This window comes from Varroa jacobsoni, unplaced genomic scaffold (assembly GCF_002532875.2).
Source record: "Varroa jacobsoni isolate VJ856 unplaced genomic scaffold, vjacob_1.0 scaffold_954, whole genome shotgun sequence".
Classification (NCBI taxonomy): Eukaryota; Metazoa; Arthropoda; class Arachnida; order Mesostigmata; family Varroidae; genus Varroa; species Varroa jacobsoni.
The window spans coordinates 27,821-53,594 of NW_019213856.1; the positions used below are offsets into that span (position 1 = coordinate 27,821).

At 39.6% G+C, this 25,774-nt stretch overlaps 2 protein-coding genes across 5 annotated transcripts; one reads left to right on the top strand and one right to left on the bottom strand.

Annotated features, from left to right (window-relative positions):
- Window positions 1-565: 565 nt before the first annotated feature.
- On the bottom strand, window positions 566-13,232 carry jdp (DnaJ domain-containing protein). Of its 4 annotated transcripts, XR_015313007.1 has the most exons (5): window positions 12,084-13,224; window positions 8,936-9,157; window positions 7,226-7,527; window positions 3,301-3,402; window positions 566-1,185 (listed from the first exon to the last, which is right to left on the bottom strand). XR_015313007.1 is itself a non-coding variant. In XM_022841880.2 (4 exons), exons 1-3 carry the CDS (start codon window positions 12,177-12,179, stop codon window positions 7,273-7,275), a joined length of 573 nt encoding a protein of 190 aa, XP_022697615.1. In that variant the 5' UTR covers window positions 12,180-13,224; the 3' UTR covers window positions 566-3,402; window positions 7,226-7,272. The 4 variants fall into 4 exon arrangements, 3 of the variants coding, with proteins under 3 accessions (XP_022697615.1, XP_022697616.1, XP_022697614.1); XM_022841880.2 differs by having other exon boundaries at window positions 566-3,402; XM_022841881.2 differs by lacking the exons at window positions 566-1,185; window positions 3,301-3,402 and having other exon boundaries at window positions 5,242-7,527; window positions 12,367-13,232.
- Window positions 13,233-18,386: 5,154 nt separating this feature from the next.
- LOC147752832 (uncharacterized) lies at window positions 18,387-22,811 on the top strand. The gene is made up of 3 exons (XM_086970437.1): window positions 18,387-18,683; window positions 21,035-21,241; window positions 21,819-22,811. Exons 1-3 carry the CDS (start codon window positions 18,654-18,656, stop codon window positions 21,861-21,863), a joined length of 282 nt encoding a protein of 93 aa, XP_086826563.1. The 5' UTR covers window positions 18,387-18,653; the 3' UTR covers window positions 21,864-22,811.
- Window positions 22,812-25,774: the final 2,963 nt, after the last annotated feature.

The window sequence follows — 25,774 nt, forward strand, 5'->3', positions numbered from 1 at the left end:
TTTTATGTCCTTAGGACAACTTTAATAAAGGCAGACGTACACAGCTTTAGTGGATTAATATTATATGTGCATCAATTTTACAAATTTCAAAATATTCGTACTTGAATCTAATTTAGCGAAACACCGTATAAATTTTGATATCGTTAAAATCAAGTAGAAGGTGTATTTAAACGAGATAGTGGACATTTTGTTTGCTCTCATAAGATTACTCATATATATGGCCGCAATCCAATGTTTTCCACAACTCCAATATTGCCGGCGCTGCAACCTAGCTATATATTTATGTATGCATGTATATATGTATCAGAGTTTTGAGTATTGAAAGGAAATGTACCGTAAAGAATATAATTCAATAATAATCTATCCACATACGAAAAGAAGATTGTGTTATCCTGTTATTCGAAAAGCGGAGTTAACATACAGGTGTGGGAAGTGGGCACCGCGAGTGGCCCAGATGTTTCATTGGAACTAGTCGTGTTTTATTGACATTCTATGCGATCATGCTTAGATACAGAACCAGGTACAGGCAAAGCGGAAGAGGTAAGTAGTTAAAAACTAGGATATATTTATTTGTTTCCTTTTTATTGACTTCACGAGTTGATATATAAGAGATTATTTAATCTTTTGGTATTTGCAGTACACTATATGTATTTAATTTAGATTTAGGGTGTAGGCAGAAGGCTTACGTTTCGAAATGCTAGAAAATAAACTTCATATTTTTGGAACCGAGGAGATCGTACTAATAACGAAAATGCCCGTTACACATTGAGAATTTTTTTTACCTCTTTACTAAGTGGTACTCTGTTGCAGGGATCGTCTGCTCGTGGGATATGTCCGTCGAAATAGCTTTAGTGATTATATCAGGACTTACTCTTCGGACTGCATGTCAATTAACTTAGATATTATTGAAATCAGGAGGTATTCGCGTAGCGGAGTCCTGGAATCACAGGTGAGGCTTCAGGTTCGGATCTTCACTTCGTAGTTTTCAGTTTTTGCAAGGCGGAGCTAAGTCCGTCAGTAGCCAACGTATCTTCAATTGCGTCCCCAGATGAGTATTCACAGTCCATCGAAAGAGCCAATAACGCTCGTGATGTCGTTATTAAACAAAGCCTCAATAAAGCTTCAACAAAGCGAACATTATTTCGTTTTTGTACTGGAACATATAACTGGAACTGGAAATTATAACTGGAACAAAATGGTAAATAGGCTCAGGGCAATATTTTGGTGAAATACGAACCGCGGCAGAACCGAGCTACCGACATGATACGTCACCATAGCACTGCTGAGTATCTTGTCAAAAAGCGAAACGCAAGATACACCGTACAGAGGTCAGGGCACCCCCTAGGGCTTTCATTAGGGCAATGGCCGACTGCCCAGTGATGATTATAACGAGACAGAAACAAGCAGCGCGGAATAGGGGGCCTATATTGTTGACGACAGTTGTGTCCTAATTCATTCTCTAACGGCCATTAAGCATTGGAAACAACAATATTTCTTAACCGTACAGCTTAAAGTGATAGCATTGAGGGCTTTTTGAATTTTGAGAAGGCAGAGTACCCTGCAAGTTGAAAACATCAATTGCCTTTATTGATGGGCCATGCATCTGCAAACAACGTATCGATCATCCAATTTTCGACTCGTTTCGCTGATCAGCTGCACGCCATCAATAGAGGTATCGAATAGGACAGCCTTATTAGAGGCCTTTGTAAAACAAGTAGAACAACACACAATTGTAGTATAACAAAGGGATCAAAATGTGCCACAATAAAATGAATCTCTTTGTCAAGCAAACGGACGAACGGTCTAGGTTGTTTGTTGGCGTGTGCTAACGAATTGTTCTAGCTTCATCCACTCTTTGAGATGAAAAAAAGGGGTCTTTTGTGTACGATGAAGGATAGCGACAGTGTTGTCTTGTACACTACGTTTGGTCAGTAAAAAAACCTGCAAATTTTTCGATTGGACCACCTTTCATTGACTGAAAAGCAGACTCTTTGCCATTTACGAACGTTTGATGGCATTTGTTAGTATTATCACAATGTATTGAATCAATAACTTTTTTTTTTCGTAAATCATAAGTAAATTATAGTAGCTGAAAGGAGAAAGAAAACCGTGGTACGCTGTGCAATGTCTCGCAATTTTAGGACGCCTAAAAATGAGAAGGCTTTACGCGGAATCATATGTTTGGCTGTATTACTAGCTAGAGCCTATCTCCGGCACCTTAAGCAGTGAAACATCATCAGGTTGCCTATGTTACAAGTTCTTTCTAGTGATTCTCAAAAAACGCACATGAAACCCTACAACATCGGAGAACCCCAAAGGGACGTCACCATATGAGGCGCAAAAAGGCAGCTGAAACATAACACAGCTCAGTGTTTGACGGTACGCCTCGCATTAGTTATACCGTCATATAGAAAAAGAACGAAATAGTCGCTCACCGAACGATGAATACAGTTTCCAGAACCGAGTACAGGGGGAGAAGCCATATTCTGTATCCGTTCAAGTAAGGAAGTGATTTTGTCAATGATAACTCGTTGTTGGCAGCGAACCGTACTAGTATATTTAGCCAGATTGAATGTCAATACGTTCCGCAGACTTACCCTGCCGTTCGAAATTTCAGCCCCATATATTGCCGCTTATTGCACCTATTGCCAATTTTCGAAGCTCAGTAGAGCATACTTGAAAGAACGAAAATGTTTGACAGTTGCGCCTGAATGATCCTGCTTGGAACTAAGGTATTTTGAAACTCTGTTTGTATCTACAATCTACTTATTGGATGGCATTATGTAGAATGTACATGAACTAGAAGAATCAGATCAACTTCATCTATGAAGTCTCTATCTTCAATGATAAAGTGAGGTAGGAATAAACTTCTAGCCATTATGAGCTATGCACAGGCGAATTCAGGAATGGCATCAGCTTATCGACGGTATGAAAAAGCAGCGCTTTCTGTGGCCACTCACTTGCGAGCACTTCAACCGAAGTTCAATAAGTAAAAAATTTATTTTCATTACGGGTTGCATAAACTAAAAAAATGTACCTACGTATATTTAGTTAGATACGATTGATGGTAAAGATTATTAGCCTTATAGATAAATTGACTATAGCGGTTAGATACGATGCCATGGGAATGACAGATTGCAGCGTGTACATGTACGTGTATGATTCCATATGCGGGAATCCTGCATTTTTCAAGACCTAATGTAATTGAATATGATAACGCTTTGTTCTAGACACCTGTGGCGTACATTAACTTGTCCTGGCTCATAGCCTGCTCATAGTTGAAACCAGCGGATTACTCACCATTAACGCATCGTAGGCAGAGTAACACTGTAGTCGACGATGTAGCCAGAAATGACAAAAATAGTAATTCAGCTAAGGACGAAAGTGTTCCAACGATATAGGCTGAAAATTTCAACAAGTATTAGCTTAATTTCCGGAATTGGCAAGATAATTAGCTTCGATATATCAATACAGCTTATAATACCTTTCACTCGTATAAATCATCACGTCTGTAAGCTTTAAGCGTCTATAGTAGATGTAAGCAAGGCACTTCTAGCGGAGCAGGAAATCGACCCGGGTTACTACGAGCAAACGACGTCCGTAACGGCGCAATTCTACAGTGCTGTACGTTCATCGGCAGATGTAACAACTCAATAGATAGCCCATAGGTTTCCAGAAGTTCTTTCAGGTCTAACTGTTATACAAAATGTTTTCAGTTTTTTAACCTGACGCCTCCAGAGTCTCCAATGCCAGAGAGTGGCAATATGACAGAATACAGAAAGCAGAGTATTTGTGTAGGTTGCCTCGTTCTGCCGGGTTATAGGAACAGTCCGGGATTATCGTACCGCCGGCGACACCCGAGCTAGAGTATAGGCCTGGAAACGTTCCAAACGAATGGTTTCACCCTGTAATCCCGTCCACACCCATCACCTCTATGCAAAGCGGGTAATTCTACCACGCATAAGATCTGGCCTGATCTGGATAGGTCAACGATGATCTGAAGACTTGCAAAACTCTTCCCGCATCTAAACAAAACAAATGATTCAAATCTCAGTGATTGAACGATAATCAAATAACGATCTGCTTAAAAACTGTTTCCGTAACTCGATCGTGAGTCCGGGTCATTGTTTTAACCATATCTCAAGTGGAATCGGGCGTCGACTCGTTGAACGTCATGGACAAATATATGCGACGTTGTTCGCTCAACGCGTTCATTCATTGACGATCAAAAACTATCCTAAAGTGTCACTAACGAAAGCGGTCCGAAAAGCTTAACTGTTATCGGGCATATAAGGATTGTGAAGCAAGAAAGCTTTAATTGATCATTTAACTAAACTGGTCCTACTAAAGGCGAAAAAGACAAAGATATATCGAAAAATTAACTAAGCTTAAGGGTGAGACTATACGTAAAACAGTTACAATAGCAAAATACTAGAGGAATATATAATGTGTTATTTCGTTAAATTACCACTGCATGTAGATAATACAGTTAACCTCGATAGCCTAGTCAAAACGGGGGAAATTACGACATGGATTGCAATGTTTATTTTTATATTGTGACCAAACGTTTTATAAGTATAGAATTCTGATGTCGTTCTTCTCTACTTAACGATACGTCGCAGACGATTACTGCATACTACTCCAATCGAGACTTGCCCGATGCTCTCCTTGAGTACTAACAACTCGTACACAGTTGTTTACATTTTCGTATTTTAGTTTGCCTAGCACATAAGGTCCTTCGGGTTCAGCTAAACAATAAACAGTATTAGAATCATGTTTTTTATCCGGTCCTCAGCCTATGTCTCATTGTGTTTTTTGCCTATGAGCCGTTAATTGAGACTTGACTAATGCCTAACAGTTATTCGAAAGACGGCCGCGATCGCTAGTCACCAGCTGAACTCAAGATTTAACTGGAAAACCTAGATTACTGTAAATTTTCTGGAGTTCAATAGCCCATGACCCCATCCCGTTGTGTTGCCCTTCTATCGGTCAGCCAGTCCGCACCCTACCTGAATGCAAAAGGCTGTGCATACTTATATGTGCATTTCCGAAACAAAGGAAACGCGCTATAGAAGACGAGCCCTAAGTTAATCAGATTCATTAAGTCATGCTTACAATATAAGCATATTCTTTTTTTTGATGAACTAATCGTTTCAATTCTAACTAGGGTACAAGCTATAGATCGTGAATGTCGGTGTCTTTTGGTTGGTAACTTTAATTTTTTACGAGTAAAGTAACATATTTATCAACGTTCTTTCGACCTGCGGCACAACGAAACCGTTGTCCCGTAGTGTTGAGTTAATCTTTTTTTATTTTTTGCTGCCTCATAAAATTACACACTATAGGTGGAAACAACCATATGATATGTGTACGTTTACACTGATACGGCCAATAAACTTATTTTCAACTTTGCACATTATTCACAAAGTTCTTGGCTATGATTCGTAGACACATGGCGCACATAAATTTTTAAATATGTTGATACAGTCTCATAGAGGTATATGCACCCCGCTAATTTGTCACTTGTGCTTAATACATCGTAGATAGTAACCCTTTTCATACACGCAGAATGATATAGGGTTGTTATTTAGCAAATATATTCGAGATGCAGGAGCGCCCGAATACAATTGCCCAGGTTGATATGCCCATATCACTACTCAGAGAGCGTCTGGTTGAAATAAGTTTGCTTAACATCTGTCTTGCGTGTATCATAGGTACACACCTGTGTATCACCTATTAGGGTTATTTATATATGTTGTATTGTTTTGCCGATAACGTCTTACTGGCATCATACATCTATTAGATATATTGCAATATGAATTTAAAGGACCAGCTGCTATTGACCGTAGTAATAGTCTGGAGTGCATTCTATGTGTGTATGTAAAACTCGCAGCTCCGACGAGAAGCTAATTCTATGGATTAGTAGTAACAATGTCCTAAAAACGGAATTAAATAAAGATCTCTATGATACTAGAAGAAGCCTCATGGAAAACACGTATTGAACGTCTTCTTGTAAGCTTGTTCACGACAATGATACATCGACCATTCTACACGGTTAAACCTATAACACCCCACCGAACGTAAATGCTCATTGTGTAGCCAAGTTTGTTGTAAACAGTTTTAATGACTGGCTGCTCTATTCCTATCGTCAGAGAAACGAGTTAGTGTGAACCAAGTAAACCTAACCTAACTCCTAGTGACGTGTTGGGAGAAAGTTATTTTTGAACGACACGCGGGCCTTCAATCCTTCGTCGTCCTCGTCTGATCCGATATTCTCAGGCGAGAACCAATTTCTAAAAATAGAAGCGCGAATCTATGGCCTCGAACCTTCTATCTAAACACTTCGCATCGACTCGTTTTCACAATTGAAGATTTTCTTTTTGTTTTACCTTACAAAGAAGATAGAAACAAGTTCGCAAGCTTCCAACCATTCGCTATTGCTAACGAAATACCCAGTTAAGGTTAGCTCGAACGCCGCCTCGGTCGCATTTCGTCCTCAAGGCATAGGAAAAGGCGCAGATTGACCACAGAGTGATGAGTAAAGATAACACCTAACAATTATAACTCAATTGGAAATTAAAGGCTATTGGAAGTCATCGAAATCTTAAACTTTTTTAGGCAACAGTTTTTAGTTCCTTGATGGTTTTAGATTGAAACGTGTATCGTCAATTTCAGTAATCTTTATTTTACCCGAACTTAATTACACGTTCCTAGCGGATTGAGCGAAACAAAAGCTCAGTTCGCACCTGACATACAGCCAATATTATTGAATGCTCGTGCTAGCTGTTGAAATAAAACCAAATGCAGAAGGTCATATCGTGTCATTTTTTCTGTACCTAGTAACCCTAATAAAGCATTCGCATTACGACATAAAATAGTAGATTAGTAAAAACATGTGGATCATGCAGGCTGGCCGCTATACCAGTTCCAGTTGGATGCGGAACTTTTCAAATAGGTGACTTTTAGATATCGCGAAACATATTTGTCGTACGCTTCTGTGCATTTAATGCGTGTACATACGTTATTTCATAAAAGCCACCATATACCATATAATATAATCCATATACCATATACCATATCCAAAATACCATATACCATATAATCCAAATCACTACTGGCATAGTGATTTGGATTATATGGTAAAACACATGTGGTGCGTATAGAGACTCATGTACCTATATATACGCGTTATTTTAGACTCCGGAGATGCCTTCGACTAACATACCTCCTCCATGGAGAAGATAAAGAGACCTGCGTTGATAACATCGTCTCCTAAATCTCATAGTTACGGAACTTTCGAAGAAGTTCGTCCGCCGAGTTATTTGCCCGGGCTCCAGATCCCGATGTGGTGCCACCCTGGGCACGCCAAGATTTCAACGATGTTTCCCCACCTGTGAGCGTCTGTCTTCGGCCGCTAGCGGGTCCCATTTTAGCGGCGTAGTCCATGTCGTCGCTTTTTGAAAGCGACGCGATAGAACCATCTGTGACGCTCAGTTCCTTGTTCGCCTTTGTTACCCAATGAAGTGACTGAAATTGTCATGGAAGCAGCCTATTAAATGCAGGTTGGATCAGAGGCGGCGGGCAGGCAAGAACAAGGAAGGTGATGTTTACGTAATATATGAATGCTAATACACAACGGGTTGATTATTGCAGTAACAGTTTTCGACATGTGTACTTCTGTAAAAGTATCGTATAAGACACCTGTCTATACTGTGACGGTATGTCAATAAAACGGGCTCTTAGAGGAAATCAACGTAAATCTTTGTCACCTCAAGAAACAAGGTTGCCTAAAAAACAGTGTCCAAAGCCTTGTCTAACTTCGAATAATACAATAACATTGAAATGCACGTTTCGTACTTCTGCTCGAAGTGACACAATTGTATTCACACAGAAACAACTACCATTCTTAAAGTGCGTTTCGGGATACTTCAGAACGATGTATGCAGCTCAAAATAGCTGTAACTTAACAGTACTGTAACTTAATAGCTAAACCGTCTCTGCAAAATTGATCATCCATATGTGTGATTACATTTTGCTGTCATGCGCAACCTTTTTTTGTCCTTTTTAGGTTCTCCTTCAATTGTCTATTGAGCTATTTACCTTCAATATTCTACCTAGTTATTCGAATAGAGGTTCCGGCAGGTTTTTGTTGATACTCTCGGTTATATTCTCTGTATGAACAAATGCTCGGAATCACCTCTGTTAGATAGAGCTTAAAGCACTTGCCCCCGCTAAGAGTTTTATCAAGGCATGCCGTGCTGGGCTTATTTCTGAAATTCTGTCATTACGTGAATATCTGTTGCTATATTAGCTCACGTAATGTTCATAGACTTACACGGGCCGCGCAAGTTTGTCGGATCTTTGACTCGATTAATCTAAATCTTCACTCACCTACCCATTTGACACGTTAAAGTTGATTCGGCTAGTAGGTGAAACGGATATTGCTAAGTTAATTGTTGAAATCGACGTTGTGTGGACTTGGCTAGGCTATGACGGGCGCGTGTGTGTGTGTGAGTACTGTTAATAATATGCCTTTTTCTTTACGACATCTTGAAGCGCGGACGAATCGGAGTTCGAGGTGCATTAAGATAAGCCATATGATACTGTTTTGCTTCTAACTCCTCTGTTAAAACGAAAAACCAGGAAACGCGACATTGTAGCCGGAGCAAAAAAGACACATAGTTCGACGGACGAATGTTCCCTAGATTAATACGCACTTAATATAACTTTGAAGTGTCAGAGTGCATTCTATTGTGTACTATTGATGTAATACTTGAGGCCCTAAGAAGACTCCAATGAACCCTAGCACAAAACCTGCGCTAGAATCTCTAAAAAAAACAGTGTTGCTCACAGCCAACAATAAGGATAACAACAAAAGTGTTATTATCCAATTAATTTACTGGAAAAATATCTTCTTAATCTTAAATAATCTTACCGTGGACTTGATATTAGCGTACTGTTTGAAGGGTATCGCGAGTCCCGATTTTCTCCAACGATCATATTTTGTTCGTAAATCGTGATCTAGAAGAACCTCACGCGCCTCCTGAAGTCGCTGAAATGCTTCTAAGGTGTGACGTTTTGAAGTGGGATCCTGGTGCTGTTTGTCGGGATGCAACTCCAAAGCACGTTGCTTGTATTCTGCCTGAATCTGCTCCTCCTGAATGAAGCAAACAATTTACGTTCTATTGTGAAGCTATTAAAAATGAAAGAAAACAAACTGTTTTAGGGTGGCTAATGATACAATCTCCATTACCATAAATAATCTATATATCAATTTTCTGCCTGTTTAGGAACACTGAATAAAAACTGGTTAGAAGGTCCCCGTTACAGCTTAGTGGGTAGCGTATATGCCTGGTAATCTGGGACACGTTGTGGTCTGGATTCAAGCTCGGGCATAGACACGCGGTTCATTTCGTGCAGGGAGCCAACTGTATTCTAGAATGCCTATCGGCGATATAGGACGTGAAAACTCATAGCCTAGAGAGTAGCAAGAAGCGACGATTGCACTTGCATTGGTCCTGCACGAAATCTGATTTCTGAATCTGAATGAAATTATCTTTCCATTGATAGCTTTTTTTAGTAAGCTTTCACGGTAGCTTTTTCTTGTTGCCAGGGAGACAATTTGCAGGCTTTTCTTTTATCCGACCCATTGCGAAATAACATCGAGCCAAATCGCAGGAACATAATAACTAGCCAAGGTATATAGATATATCAGTGGCCAACACAATATTATTAGACTCATTTTCAGCTGAAGAATCTTGGCTGACCTTTGACATCCCTTTTACAAAACACTTCAATGGTGTTATTTTTTTTTCTTGGTTCAAGAACACATCAGGGCAGCAGGGGTTTCAATACAAGCGTTATAGGAGATCTGAGTTAGGGAAGGACTAAAACTATATCCATCGCCTTTTCTAAGGCTCGAGTTTCTTCAAGCATAACCAAAGTTCTTACAGATACAAGGACCGATAACTCAATCGGCTATTAACAAGTTTTGTCCCCAGCCCTTTCCTAGGTGACTTCAATGTATACCTCGCGGTTCGCATCCGAAGAGATTCGATATACACGAACTCTGGAACAGTCTGAATCCAACTTGTGTGACAATGAATTTCCCTCATGATGCCTGAATATGGGCACTAGTCTAGTCTTAAATAGAAACAGAGTATTTTTAGTTGAATCTCCGTCCTCGTCCAGAGTTAAAACAATGGTTGCGTCGATATTGTAAATTAATGGTTGCAGGGCACCCCAGTACATTACTCGGAAAAATTCAGGCTTGTGCCTTGTAATCTTTTCAGTGTGTTTTGCCCTGCATACTTTCTGGCACTGTTTAACTTGTAATTATAATAACAATATTATACTATTCTTGATTATACTTGGTGAAACAAAAATCTCTTGACAGATGGACATTGGGTAGCATATATAGACGTTTACCCCACCCTGAGTCTATCTCAAAATTGTTTGGAAATTGCAAATTACAAAAAAAAATAAGAGTTTGTTACGTGTGTTCTATCATTAATTATTCCTTTTTTTTTGTGTCTTGTTCGAAGCTAGATTTGACCAGAGACTGGCTTAATCGTCGGCGTACGACAAGGCTTTACATAACCATCAATAGCTAGAAATGCTGATAGTTATTACTATTATTATTATTATAACTGAGCCGCCACAATGTGTTTTATCAGCGATTTTTTACGAGCAGCAAAAAAGTAGAAAGCATTTCAATTTCAGGAATTACTTCGAAAGACTTTGATGTCTAAGCCGATACTTAAATTGATCCAGGGAAAGACACTGTCGATAATATGGAAGTATTCACTTAAATCTGTCATATCCATTGACACATACAAAATAACGTGTCCTTTGATATTTAGTATGATATCAAATAAATGCTTGTTAGCTGATAACGTACGCTAGGTTTTAAGCCCCATCCCTTGGGGCAGTGTGGTCGTCACTTTTTACAAGTATCAAGGGAGTTAGTATACATTTACCAGAGGAAATTTTCCAACTGCAAGATGTTCTATCTGTTCGCCATGCATAATATTTGTCTTAGAACAGCAATAGTCAGAAGTAGCCGTCACGCTTGGTCGAGGCGATGTTAAATAAAACATTCCACTAGCGACAGGGTTACGGGGTCTGTAATTATCAGATTCCCCCAAATTCTGCCATAGCAATGGCGCCGCTAGATATATTTGTCGTGCACTAATTTTTCTCGTCCTAAGCTAGACGGATCTTGCTAAACTGTTTTTTATGGATTTTTCTTCTGCTAGGTACCGTGCCAATGATATGCCACGGTGACCACTAGCGAACTCTGAAATTCGAATTAGCAGTAGTCGCATATTCGTGGCTCAACATAGCGACGCATTCAACGAGATGCCTACACTGTTTTCTTCACTAAAACGTTTTAACGTTTCCTTGAAGCTTCATCTGCGATAGTAAGGAAATTTGTTAACTTTTAACGATTAATAACAACTCGATAGTAGTGCAAGCGTTACTTAACGCTACGAAAAATAACATTCACAGATAAAAAAAAATCCGTAAACTTAAACGTTCATTGATAGACGCAGCGTTATATATATATAGAAAGTGGTAATTGCCTAAATTTATAACAGCTCTTCCTATCAAATGACGATACATGCTGTCGTAGTATATATTTTTTTCCTAGACATCTATTTTGAATAAAACGCTCAACTGTTGTGTTCTACCTAAGCGATATAATTAAATAGGTTATTACACTGTTCTGGCTGAAAATCTAAAGCTCAAGAAACCGCTGAAATTTTCGATCCTGCAACAGATTCATACTGATGCCATCTCCTATGATACGCCAGCCTTAGACAAAATGTCAGATATAGATAATATCCTATCACATACAAAACTCTATCGGATCCCCACTCGACTTAGACTTCCAACGTATTTCTTCCTAGTTCCAGTATATACTACACGTATGCTTCAAAAAGAGTATCTATATATACAGATATATGCTGGACGTTATAATGATCATCTACAAAGGATACAATCGTATGATCTGATTCTTTCAGAGCACATTCAAATCGAACTGTGCATCATTACTATCTTCTATCCAACTATGATCTTACATTAGCCGTTTCGTCACAACCGATGATGGCATAATAATCAGTATACGTCTTTGGAGGGCTAGATCCATCGAGAATGTCATTTAATATTGCATTCATGCTGCAAATTTGTAGATTCTTCTTTCGACAATTGGATAAACTACGGTTTGAATCAGTCCTCGACTGACGGCTCAGTTACGGAGCTTTCTACTCGCTCTGCGCGACTGGCCTTTTAAGCTTCCCCGCTATTAAGCTGCACTCCGTTTCTTCAAATAATAGGTAGTTAGATATTCGTCAAGGCACTGACCTCGCAGCTTCGCTCGTCAACACACGATCTCTTAAATGAGTCCTTTACTTCTATTTCTATATGGCCTCGTCTCTCCTCAACAGGCATTTGTTACCACTGCAAACATAGGAATAATTCACCTAACGATATCACTCGGTAGCCTTTAGTTAAGTGTGCGGTCTTCTCCTGTTAGACGGTATAACACGTAAGCTCTTAGGCCTCTGCAGCTGTTCCACATATACAGTTTCAGTACAAAACCGTCCGATAGTCGTCAGGACTGATTTGTTGTCATCCAGTGAAACACTAGGAGAGACTTTCCTTGCCTTCCGATTATCGATATTTTGGCTTTTCGGCGCCAAAAAGACACAGGTGTAAACGGATTTCTTTCGTTCGCGTACTTCTCGTCCTAAAGTGCAACGTGGAGATGCCAGCAAATTTACTGACGCCAACACCGCTACGCTGGTCAGTTCAAGCTTATCTTAATTGCTCATTGTTGAGACAGCACGTTAGCCCGATTCATGCGTCTGGTGATTGCGATGGTATCACATACTGATAGCTGGCGGGCGCAGGGTTTTTTGGGGCAATTAGCCCTTTCAGCGGATTTGTTTAATATTGCTCGATTATTTATCCCACAATTTCAGTCGATATCCCTTATTATACAGGGGACAGTTGGCTGGCACTAAAAAGGTCGCAAGGTTTGTGGTTTACGCAGCGAGACAACAGCAACTCCGCCTTGTGGTAGCTACGACCCTCTTTCCGTGTGAAGATTCCTATAGAGTTGGTTGTTTAGTAAGAGACTCCGTGTGCTGAGCGCTAGCTATCTCTTCTTCTAGAGCTACTCGATCGAGCTCCTTTTGAGCAGGCAGCTCTCCCTGCGCATGATGATAGCTGCGCCTCTTTCCCAACTGCGGCCAACAACGTCAGGGATCCGCTAACTCCACAGGTGGTGTACGTTTGCTCACCAGATGGCGCTGGCCATTCACCGGCGCTAGCGCGTCCTTGATCTCTGAAGATCCAGACGCGGAACTGAATAGGGTCAAGGGACAAGTCGATGACAGAGCCTTTTAGCATTCAACTCCTGTGTCTCTCCAGACACTAATGGACAACGCAACTGTATGTGTTTGCTTTCTTTCATTTGGTTCAGCTGTCGTTAGCCAGGCATACAGATTTAAAGAAACAAAAAAAAAACTATTACAGCATTTTAAGGGTAGTAAAAACAGCTCTAGATTTGATAATGTTAAGGGTATGATAAAGGCCGGGAAATAGCGCATCTGGTCTCTAGGGGCCATAACCACTAATATCATTATTTTTTCGTGTTCATAAAATAAATAAATGCATATTTCTTCACCAGTACAGGAATCATAATCCTACTCACTGAGTATATCGTCAGCCTCTAGTCTGAGCTTCCAGTAAATCGCAGCATCTTTTCTTAGGGCCTCCCTTGACAACAACCTAGTGACCTTACTTTCTTTCGTATCTCCATCTAATTTAAGAACCTTGAGCAATATTACTAGCCAAGTCTAAGGGATACAACGTTTATCGTATGATCACCTATCCTCTCCTCCTCTAATACCCCAGTCCCGTCGTCTGCATTGGACTGGTTTTGTGGCGCTGCGTCAATGGAAAGGTACCGAAAGCGGACGCTAGTCAGCAAGGCCAGACGAAGGAAATAGATTTCGCCGCTAAGGTTACCACTAGATATCACTGTAAATCAACCCTAGGTGGACATTACTCCTTCGCGGACTCCTCGAGCTGTTGAGAGAAAGAGCTTTCGTCCAGTTTTGAAACTTTGTTGCTGGGGGCGAGAAAGGTTCTCCCTTGTTCTGTCAGCTTTATCAACCAGCTACCTTTACTATCTGGCCGCTGCTCATAAGGCCTTGTGACACCCTCGGCCCGTCCTTGAAACTCCAATAGCCCAACTTCTCGTCGATGTGCTTTCTTTTCGACGGTACGGGTTTACTTTTGGCATAGAACAAAGCCGTTTTTCTTTATCGAACACTTTAAGGACGGCTGGGACATCTGTGCCTCTGGTAGATTGCTGGTGATAGATCGTCTCTCGAGGATCCGTTCTGACAACAAGTTTGACCCACTGCTTTCCTTCAGTGTCGCCTTTCAGCACCCCCATCTTCCTGGCAGCAATTTGAACAGTGATCACCGATCCCAAATTGAACTCGGCACCCAGAAGCATTAGGTTGGCAATTCGATTGTATTGATTACGAATTTGCTATTGGAAGGTGGATATTAGCTCAACAAAAAAAGGAAAGGGTTGCCAGAAAAGCAAGTCACGACGTAGAAGAAGAAGGGTTAGGCCAAGGTTCAGAGTTTAGGCTGAAGCCCAAATAGATAGAATTCACCCAGTTCAGTGGTTGTTGGTCGGTTTCGATCGCCCGAAGATGTGATCATTTTGATAGCAAGATAAATATAATACACACTTCAGCGCCAACAACAGAAAAGAACTGCATATATTTATTTACTTATATACTGCCCTAAGCTTCCTCTCTGGCACAATGTCAATGCCTAAACTAATTCAGAACGGCTTTTCTATACTACTGCTTCGGTGACAGGCCTGTGTTTTTTATGAGACCCTGTAGAATAAGAAAGCTTGTTTATGCATCTCATCAAAATAAGGCATACAATAAATCGACAGTATTCTATATAATTACGTTAATAATTAATGTTATTGTTATTATTATTTTACGTGTAAGTTGTTTTTATTGTAGTATTATGGTTTTTCATGTTACGTTGGCGTATTTTAGCTCGGTTGTTTTAAGCAAGCCGTCGCTTAGTAAAGTTCCGCAATATGTGTCGCTGGCAGGACTCGAAACATCATCTTTTAGCCCTTATAAACAAGAGACTTGGCCATGTCGACTGAGGGCCTCTTGCATTCAAGACCTACACACGTATATTGTCACGATAGCGTGATGTATGTCGAATTCATTTTAATGAGCTAAAAGCTCGCATTAATTAGACCCAAGCGGGCAGCACCAGCCCAAATCAGTACACCCAGTGTGAATCTGTTAGATTCGGTGATTGGATATACTCGGAGGCGTGCGCGAAACCGCATCAGCAGCGAAAAATCAGCGCAGTAATACTCTTCAATCTATTCTAAGTCTATCCTGAGACAGCTAAAGGCAGCGAAGATCGATGTTTTTCATAGAGCCAAATGAGGGACGCTCGTCTACCTGAGGTGACAGAACGCTTTTAGGCGTCACCGTTGGCTGACCTCAAGAAAGAGATTAATTGCGATTCGGATAGGAAAGCCGTTGCATCTATTGATGCATGCATGTCTAGGCCGTCATTTTACGAGCGACAAATAGTAGAAGATATCAATATCTACCAATGGTGTCTGTAATATGAAACAATGTAGAGAATTTGTGTATAAATATATGTCACAATTATATCGTTACCGTGATAAAAACGCCGTCTTCTTAAGCATCGGTTTTAGGCCCGGTTTCCTCTAGTTGCGTATTACCAATAAGGCTGCTGATTAAATTGATAGGACATTTATATCTGCCGCTATTTAATCGAACACACAGGGTTAGCTGTAAGGTAGATAATTTGTCGCATTAAGGGACCAGTATAGCGTCCAAATCATACGTGGACTATGAATCAGGTTCATAATTTTTATTTCCTATTCCTTAACAAAATACATCGCCAGAATGTCTAGATTTATAAGTATGTAATTCAAGTTTTGCGTACGATACTTAAATTGTTAGGCATTATTTCAAATGGCTGGCTGACAACACGAAACGAAGTGCTTCCACACTCGCCCCATGTTTCGGAAAGAAATCTAGGCCACGATCACTGATAGAATTTTGTCTGCTCCAGACGCCAAATGATTTATTACGATCAAACCTAGCCTGCAAGTAAACCTTTCTGCGCCTGTATTTCAAGCTACCTGCTCTAACCGTTGTTTCATCATCTTCTACTAATCATACAGTCATTTTGCAGTGAAAATGATTGAATAAAACTTCATTGTATCAAAAAGCAAGCCGCCTATTTGAAGGACGCTTCGATCGCTTGTACTAACGTCGCAAACTTTAATTTTATCCAACCTTCACCTATTCCATCAAAGACCCATGACCGTATCAAAAGCCAATAATGACAACGAAGAGAACCGGAGTGTAGGGCAAGGGCCACAGCACGGTTATTCTCCTTATAATCCTACAGGATTGGCGGTTCTGACTGCTTAAAAATGACCTGCCATTTGAGGAAGTCAAACAGGCTAAGCGGAAAAAACCGTTCTCACTCCAAAAGAGCCTGCCTAAACCCTAAATAAAACCCGCTCGTTCCTTAAAAAAGGAATGCGTTCTTTGCTTCAGTTAAAGCTTGAGGAGCAGTCGAGCTTTCGCCAATTAGATTTAGAGAACAACGCCCTCTAACCGGTTTTCCATAATTAATTATCCAAGAGTAAAAAAATCACATTTCCGACGCATATGTCAACACTTAAAGCAGGCATGCCCGTGCGCCCTACATGTAATAAGAAGCCTATGAAATTAATTATTGCGTTAACGTCCACAGGGCGTCAAATCGCTCAAGAAGACAAAAGGCCAACTTTTTTAAAAAAAGAGGGTTTTATTACATACGCCCAAAATTTCTCAAGACTAGCGTATGCATTTGATGCATGTACCGTTTAATAAGCGCATGAAGTGGCCATTTTGTCCTAATTTTTTTTATTAATTTTTTTCGAATAGGAACATTTCAACTATGCCTCCAATATATAATATTAGTGTCGATTAACTTCAAGCTATTTGTGAACGCAGCATCTCGGAGGAAATTTTTCGTTTACTAAATATTCAAAGGTGAACCTTGTGAACAGATTGAACGTAGCTTGAGTATCACTAATGCGTTCAACTCATCCTTCATCCCGATGGCCTCATTTCATGACATCAAAGTAAATTGTCAATGAAAACAGACCAGCTTGTCATTCCAACAACCGAAATTAATTCAAATAGCGTAACTAACCTACTTAATGATTTTATGTTTTACCGTGTTTCGCCAAGTATTTTGCCTTCCAACATTTGACCTGCATTGAACAGGACCAATAACTAGATATGCGTGTTTGTCTTGTTTGGAACATGACCATACAACGTCCGTTCGGAAAAGGAACAGTGTACACATATAGACACAAGTATGCATTTCTGTCTACGTACCCACAACTGAGTCAACAATTTGAAACTATGCTAATAGAACGGCACTATCTGATTGTGTGATTCTTTTGTTATTTATTTATCTGATTTATTTTAGATATTTCTTAATAACGCTTTCTCTCTGGTCCCCATTTGGCATACGGTTTTTTTTCACTGGTTTGGTATGCCACCAGGAAACGTTGACAGTCATGGCTGACCTACTTCAAGTGATTATCACCCGAGTTTCAGGTAAGAGCCGACTGATAAGGCTGCCTGCCTTAACGCTAGTACGTTGTCTGTTATACGTACAGTTCCGTTATCAGTAGGTCGATTTTAAGGTTTCTGGGTTTGTTTACACCGGAGAGAAACGAAAAAAATATTGTGTGGTCTATTTCCGCTGGGAAGATCGAAATCAGCTAATCGTAAATGTGTAGTAACGTATACGTTAATCCAGTACGACTGCGTCGAAAACAGATTACAAATAGTTATAGATAATAAACATATAGCTGTGAAAATAGGTGTAAATAAAGGAAAAAACATCGAAAAGAATAAGGGATTAACGATCGGGAAAGACTTCATTGTGGCCAGATGTACCAGTAGCCAAATTTATTGACTTGCAGTTGTGTGTGCAATATAGATATTTTTTTTAATTCATTCCTTTTCTTTTTGTTACTACCTATGTTCGCAACCTGATTGGCAACAAAAGAACTGTTGCTATCGTTGTCCATTTGCCAATCGAACTAAACGGCAAAACGATTAGCGAGATAGCAATGCTGAAGGTCTCGTCTGGCCTGGAGAACATATTGACTGTATTTGGCTACTTGAATATACTCTTTCCACCGCGCGAAGGTGGCGTCCCACTTCCCCAGACTCTCTTTGACCTCTTGATGTCCACGTACTTCCCCCGGTGCGCGCGTTGTTACGGCCAGATGAAACCTATCGCATTTTATTTTCGCGTCACCCGCTGTGTAGCCGAGGAGAGTTCGTAACATCTCAATAGGTCCCCATTTATTTAGAAAAACGAGACCCTTCTTCAAGCATACGTACACGACGAGCTTCAGAATTTTGACACAGTCATTTTTCTAAGTTGAGACAACTGAGGCTGTCATCGGTGGGCCAGAAAATACATCATTTGTGTTTGAGCAAGTTAAGAGTGGGCTTTACGCAACAAAACCCAAAATGAAGCTCATGCGAATTTTCTTTACTGCTGTAAGTGGACATTTTGTCTCTAGTTATAATATGTAACGTGTTGTAATGTATTTGATTCTTGACCCCCTAAAAAAATCAGGTAGATTGGAGTACTTCTAGATATTCTGTAGGGATTAATAGAACAGTGATGTGTCGTCAAGTTTACAACGCGGGTGTGATTGTTCGAGTCTGTTTTCAACGCCCTTTGATAAATTTCGAAGTAATTAACGTATTTAAGAGTAACAAAGCATAAATATTTCGGATATTACGTCCGATACTCAAGCTGTTAGGAAGTAATATAGATGGCTGGCTAGCTGGCTTTTGCTAGCTCGAAAGTAAGTATCTTTATGCCCGGATTCAAAGTCAGACCACCACCATCGTTAAGTTTAATAGACAGATATGTTATCGCGATGCTATCACGTAAATTTTTTTTTAAAGACAGAGCAAGTTGAAGAGCGTAAATGTTGGTAAATGATTTGACGATCTCCATTTCCCAATGATTCTTGGACGTGTGCATCTTTATGGCCAAAATGTTTGTCGTAGCTAACTGTTTGCAGAAAAAAGCACTAGCTCCTGATTATTTAACAAGTATTTTTAACTTTGTGAACTTTTTGAATACTTATAGTACAAGGATTTCGCCAATACGAAAGCCCTTTGTCTATTTAACCCTAATTCTCCCTGTAATTTCTCGCACTGGCAGAGAGTTTGTTCTTTAAAACATTGAATAGACTACAAAACACTGCGCAGAGATCTACGTTTCACTTGCAAATCGTACCCTGATAAGACTGAGATGTCCAGTAATACGAAGCTCTATTTATAGCTAAGAGATAGAGGACGTTCTCTAACATTCTTCATTGTGGCAGCTGCTAATGCTTTGGAATGCCAATTCTCTAGAAGGTACAATCAAATCAAGCAGAGTTCGAAAACCTTCCCTATAAAGACATCCCGCTTCCGAAGTCGTATTGCTATCTGCTGTCCACATTAGCTAACTGGCATATAACTCATAAGTTAAGTTCCTTGGAAAGATGTTGGCGTAACAACGCAATCCACAGTATAAGTTTTCTAACTCAACATGAGTTATTGAAGCTGTCGGCTAGTTTGTCATCGAATGTTTAAAGTGTGTTGACAGAGGGATTTTTGGTAAAGCTTTGGAGATGTTTGCGCTCTCGAAATAATAGCTAGAACCGTCATCAAGCCCAAATGTCAAGGTCCTGAAAAAGTCGGATTACGCGATCCAGTAATCATGTATGTTTGTCTTAATCGAACGCAGTTTAGTCTAGCGGGCCCGAATTTCTCTCAGGACTATCAAGTAAAGTCCTCTCCCTTAGTAAACGGATAGGGCAGTGGAATTGTGCTCGGTCGATGCACGTCATGCAAAAAATCTGTGAGATTAGTATTACGGTGCATAATTATTAATACAATATGCATGAATAGCTTGAAACGTAAACAGAACCGGCATAGAGAACAGAATAACTCCTAACGGAAAGAATCGCCCACGGTGCTAGTGAGCTGACGGACAAACAAAGTTTAGTACATATTGACAATGATATGGCGTACAGTTGGTGGTCACAAGTGTCTCGTGCTCACCTTTATTTATAAAGTGATACGTATTACACAGCAAGTGTTTATGTAATGAATAGTGAGCAGACTCTCCGTGTGTGGCGCACTAGACAGAGCCGTGTCACGTTAGATCAATCATGGCACCAACGACATATCAGGAGGTTTCCTTCACGAGCGTCTGATTAGAATCCCTTCTCCGAGAAGCGATTCTGAAGGAGTGTTAGCCATGATAACGGACATCATCGCTCGGGAGAGAAATCGTCCATTACCATTTAACCTTTGATTGCTTGACAATCACTGTATGAGAGGAAAATGTATAAACGTACGGGATGGGCTAAAAGTAAACTGATACCAGTCTAGAGATGGAAGCGGGTTGCCCTCCTGTTGAGAAGGAAAGCTTTCACTTGGCACAAGCACTATTTTAATTGTAAGTTATTTTTTTATTGTATTGCACTATTTTAATTGTATTTTAATTGCAAATTAGCTTTTTCCTAACTGTGTAGCCGGAGTTCGGCCCACTCGATACATTGGACCCAGATCGTTTGTACATGGATCAATGAAAAGCTTTCGCAGCTGGGATCGATGCTGATTGACCCTCCATACGCGTACACCTAATATTAACCCAGTTTAGTATATGGTTATTTCATGCTGTCATATCATTTGACTCGCTGATCCTTCAATAGAAAAAGAATATTTTAACAGGAGTCCCGGATTAAGTTCGTGTTGCTTAACTTTCTAATACTATTTGATGCTTGATGGTAGCCGCATACTTTAAATGTTCTTCTTATTACAACGTTATATCCGAACTGCAGTTCATAGCAATCTGTGTCCTACCAATCATCACCGTATTAGCGCAGGCTTTTGGGAAGAACTTGCTCGGTTCGATGCTTGTCCATCGACGCTATTCAACACAGGCTCCTATGTTTGCCTTTCGATACGTAAAGAGCAAGCGGATGCATAACAGGGGGTCAGTACACCCCTCTCGAGCCTCTCGATCTACAAAAGCTTCAAGCAAACAGGTAAGCGCTGCATTGGCATTCTTAATTGATATATATATATGTTGAATCAGTTATATTGCAATCGCGAAAATGCACATTTATATAATACGTATATATGGATATTTTTTTTAGTAATATATCTTTTTTAATAACATTTTTATAATAATAATAAGTAATAAAAAAAACTTAAGTAATAATAAAATAGTCGACTGACGGAGCAGAAATCGAGCTGGTGCGCTGGGATGCTTTGAGGGCCTGAGGATCATTTGTGCTCTGAAAGTATGAAAAAGTAGGGTAGAAATCTTCTTTTTTCCTCAATGGTTCGCCCCTATAAAAAAAGTTCCAGATTGTTACTTGTATTAAGAAAAAATTGCTTATTTTTCCTTCTTTGCCTAAAGCAATACATTCTTTATGATGTAATCAGCATATAATGTGCTGAAGTTCATATTAAATTCTACACAGTATATACATACATATATATATATACAGTAGATATATACATAGCAAGCATGTTTAAGAAATTTTTTTATCACAACCATATGTTGAATATATCTTATATGCGTTGATACGTGGTGGATAAATTCTTTTCCTATTGAAGGTGAAAATTCCGGACGCTCGACTAACTGTAAAGCCTGACGAGTAGAGCTAGGCCTCGTCTCCTGGTGACACATCTAGTCGGCGATATGAAGTTTAATATATTAAGGATGACAATGAGAAAAACCGTTTCTAATATCACGGATGTCAAACAAACGGCGCGCTTCATTCATATGCCCGACTCATTGTTTCGATCTTTCTTAAGCAGAAGCAGAGCTATTTAGAATGTCCTTATAGAGAAATATAGACCAATAAAGAAATATCTGAGCCGTTACGAAAAGCATACTCGACACTGTCCAAGTACCTTGGTAGCTAAACGTCGTAAACATCAACGTAAACAATGAAAAGCGACTAAATTCACTAGTTCTCGTTGTGGATTGTACGGCCAAGGTAAAGTTGAAAGACACGTAAAAGGGTCCGAGCGTCTTCGAATCACAACATTCCGTTGTAAAACATCACGCACACTTATACTGGATACGATTTGTATCCTATGATAATGAATGTGAGGATAACAGGGCCAGCGCAGACTTCGTTCATGTTGCCCCAGGGGTAGTAAGTCGTACGTTCTGTGTCACAGAGATTTTGTCACCATTGCTCACTACATATAAATGGAACAGTGCCAAATGCGACAGCCCTCGTCTTTTCAGGATCTAAATAATTGGTTTATGAAACTCTAAACTTTACTGAATCTGGCTTATTTTTAAAGTAGCATTATTTTACCGAAATTACACTCGTACTAATAATGAAATGGTAGGATTTTAAGGCGCCGGTTATTTGCGCCAGCATGGACGTAGCAGCAGGACCCTGAAAGCGCCCTCGCACCTCGAAAAAAACTAACTATATCTTGCGTTACTAACATAGACTGACTTTGATTTAGAGCAACAGAATTATGTACGATTGTTAGCCAAATTTGTAAATAGGTTCGATATAGCGCCAAAGTGTACATCCTCACAATTATATGCTACTAAATAAACTCTAATTTATTCAACATGTAAAACCTGTGTTTTAACTACAAATCATAAGCTTGTATGCTAGAAAAATACGAATAAGCATAATACATAATAGATTTTTTCCTGCCTCTTCCCGTTTGGGTTCGTTCTGGTACGTTTCTTATTTTTTACAACAGGTCGCGCCACAGGTATTGTGAGCTAATGTGTATGCCAATGATATTGTCTGACGCGCTGGTCACCTAGCTACGTCACTCAACGTGGTCATAATTAGCTGTAAACACGAAATGACCAACCTTGAAACGACAAGGATGGTATGTCCATTAAGGCGATTCCGATCCGAACGAGAACGTTCATCGCTTTCATGATGGTGTCCAAAAGTTGACGGCGTCTGCTAGAAACAATAACTGTGTGAGAGTCGATTTTGATATGTAAATTAATTATTATATTTCAACCTTTAATAGTCCATCAATTATGGTGCTTGATTTCGAGCCTAAAACACTTACTAAATGTTTCGAGATTCAAGAGATAGAAAGTAAATAGATTCGATTCAACGTCTGGACATACAGCCTCCCCTTTTTCACTACATAGAAAACTCGTGATGACATCTAGTCCTTACTGAGTTTTAGCAACACTGTGGTACTACCCATGTATGTCGGTCGACTAAAGTACGCACAGACTCTACCATGAAGAGCTATTTGTTTAATGTTTTCACTGCGTGCTATATATTGTCTTCCGCTAGGCGAGCTTGTTGTAAAAAGAAGGGTATGTCTCTAGGAGGGTATCCATTTTTTAAACAATGCCTGCAAAGATTTATAGTGATCAAAATATCATGCGAAAATGTAACGTAACTAAAAGTGTAACTTGTCTACTTTACACGTTTACTTACGAGGTAATAAATTACAATTTGACTAGACAACATACGTATAAAAACATAGGTTTTGTGGCTAAGATTGTTGGAGACGACGTTTTATGCGTTAACCTGATCCAAACGTTAATTTTCCCTTTTATATTTTCATATAAAAACAAGCAGCAAAACGAAGCACTAGGCCTTGGCGATTATAGAATACTGTATATATAGCTATATTTCGATCGTCAACGACAAAATACGATTTTTTCCATTATAACATGAAAATTATCTAAAGAACACGAAATGTATATATAGTGTATTGTGTACTCATGTTCAAACTTAAGTACTCATCCTCTTGCTATTTTCAATTGCTCGCTGATACATTTATCTAGCTTTTTCTTTTGAGGCTCGAATCTAGCTAAATGGTTCAGTGCCTTTTCAAACAAGCATTTCGACGCTTATTCTCTGTGATATTTTCTATCGTCCACATTTTTCTATGTAAAAACTTCGCATGCAGATTGTTGTTGACAAGTATGCTGTGTAACGGTGCCATGTAGAAACAATGTCTAAAGGATTAAAAATACAATCAGTGAAATTAGAAATGATCCTTAGTAATGTCATTCTCCTAAAGGATCCGAAGAACAGCAAACACTTTCGCTAATTTTTACAGCCATGCGTCCAAAATAAATAGGTCACGGTGTTATCATACATTGCATGCATGCGTCGTTTTCGAGCAGTTTGTGCAGTATATAGAAGAAGAGAGGACAGATATATATATATATTTCTTGCTATAAACTCGCAGTTTTGAAAAATGCGAGTTTATAGCAAGAAATATTTAAATTAAAAGGTGTTACTTATTCCGTAACGACGGCGCTAAGATAAGGACTTATCACAGTCGAAAAAGTGGTAATAGATCGTCTGAGGTCGATCCAGAGCTTCATTTTCAAACAATGAACTTGTATATATAACGCGTTGATGTGTGTCCTATTTTTATACACTTTCGTAGTTGTCCTGTACACGAATTTCGGCCGGAACACGGCGACACATTGTTGATTCTTGAAATTGAACGGTTAGCTTCGTAGGCATAGACCACATCTTGCAGTCAGACTTTGCAACCGGAATTCTACTGAAAAATGCTGTCTAGTCACATTAAAAGAAGACTAAATAAAGAAGACCTCTTTTCGACTGCTTCCAAGAAAACTGTTCGGTGTTGTTATACAGTGAGCAACAAGAAACTAGCTGGAAGATAACGTTTGCGAGCACAAGTCTACCCGAGCAAGTGCAGATGCTACAGCACAATACGTATTATTTATGTGACGTAACAAAATCATATTTGTGTATCTTTCGACGTACTCGCGGCCCACATGTGGTTTCACCATTGTATCATTGGGTTTCAATATTGATTTTAGTTCAACTATAAGCTGTGAGCGTATGTCGGAATTAACGTAAAAGTGTCTCTGGGCAAATACGTAAAGGCTGTCCTCTAGAGCTTCAACAGACAAATGCACTGTATTTTGAATACAAGAAAAAAAATAGCAGACGATTTTTTTGTTTTAAAATCGAATTGAAACACATTTACACGAACCGGTTCACGTGACGCAGTTGACACTACAGTCTTTTTTGCACAGGCCAACCATATCAATAACCATAACATACAAATCAAATAGCTTACAAAGCTACTCAACTGCGTAATACGTTACAGTAAAGGCACCGTGGCGTCCGCGATTTACCTGAAACGAAACAGAACAATATTCAGCTGATCTCTATGTATCGAATATAGATAAATGTCTAATTACACCATTTATGCGTACAAAATAGTGTTTATATACTTACTTTGACTTATCTAGATCTATGTGTGTAGATACCGTAAAGTATGTAGATTGAAAAACGCAATATATTGGTAAGGCGCGATTGTGCTTAAGGGTGTTTTTAGTTCACTTTATGTACTCGTACTATAGCCTCTCTACACTTCCAGCCTTACGGTTGTCGTCTTTGTACGAAGCCTAGGCTATGAATATCAAACAAATAACCACAAATCGATATACCCGAATGGCCGAAATGTGTCGTACAAGAGTGTGCGGTATTCAATTAATGATTCCTTTGCCTCGGGTGTTTCTACTAAATTCACGGATTCTCTATAGAACCGCCGTCCCTACTTAGCTA

Bases quoted from the DNA above. Each gene is read 5' to 3' on its own strand.
- jdp (XM_022841880.2), bottom strand. From the start codon at position 12,179: ATGAATGCAATATTAAATGACATTCTCGATGGATCTAGCCCTCCAAAG. The intron at 9,158-12,083 runs GTAAGATCATAG...TGCTTCATTCAG, and splicing joins GTTGTGACGAAACGGCTAAT to GAGGAGCAGATTCAGGCAGA. The intron at 7,528-8,935 runs GTAAGATTATTT...TGACAATTTCAG, and splicing joins ACGCTAATATCAAGTCCACG to TCACTTCATTGGGTAACAAA.
- LOC147752832 (XM_086970437.1), top strand. From the start codon at position 18,654: ATGAAGCTCATGCGAATTTTCTTTACTGCT. The intron at 18,684-21,034 runs GTAAGTGGACAT...TCCGAACTGCAG, and splicing joins TGCGAATTTTCTTTACTGCT to TTCATAGCAATCTGTGTCCT. The intron at 21,242-21,818 runs GTAAGCGCTGCA...TTCCTATTGAAG, and splicing joins CAAAAGCTTCAAGCAAACAG to GTGAAAATTCCGGACGCTCG.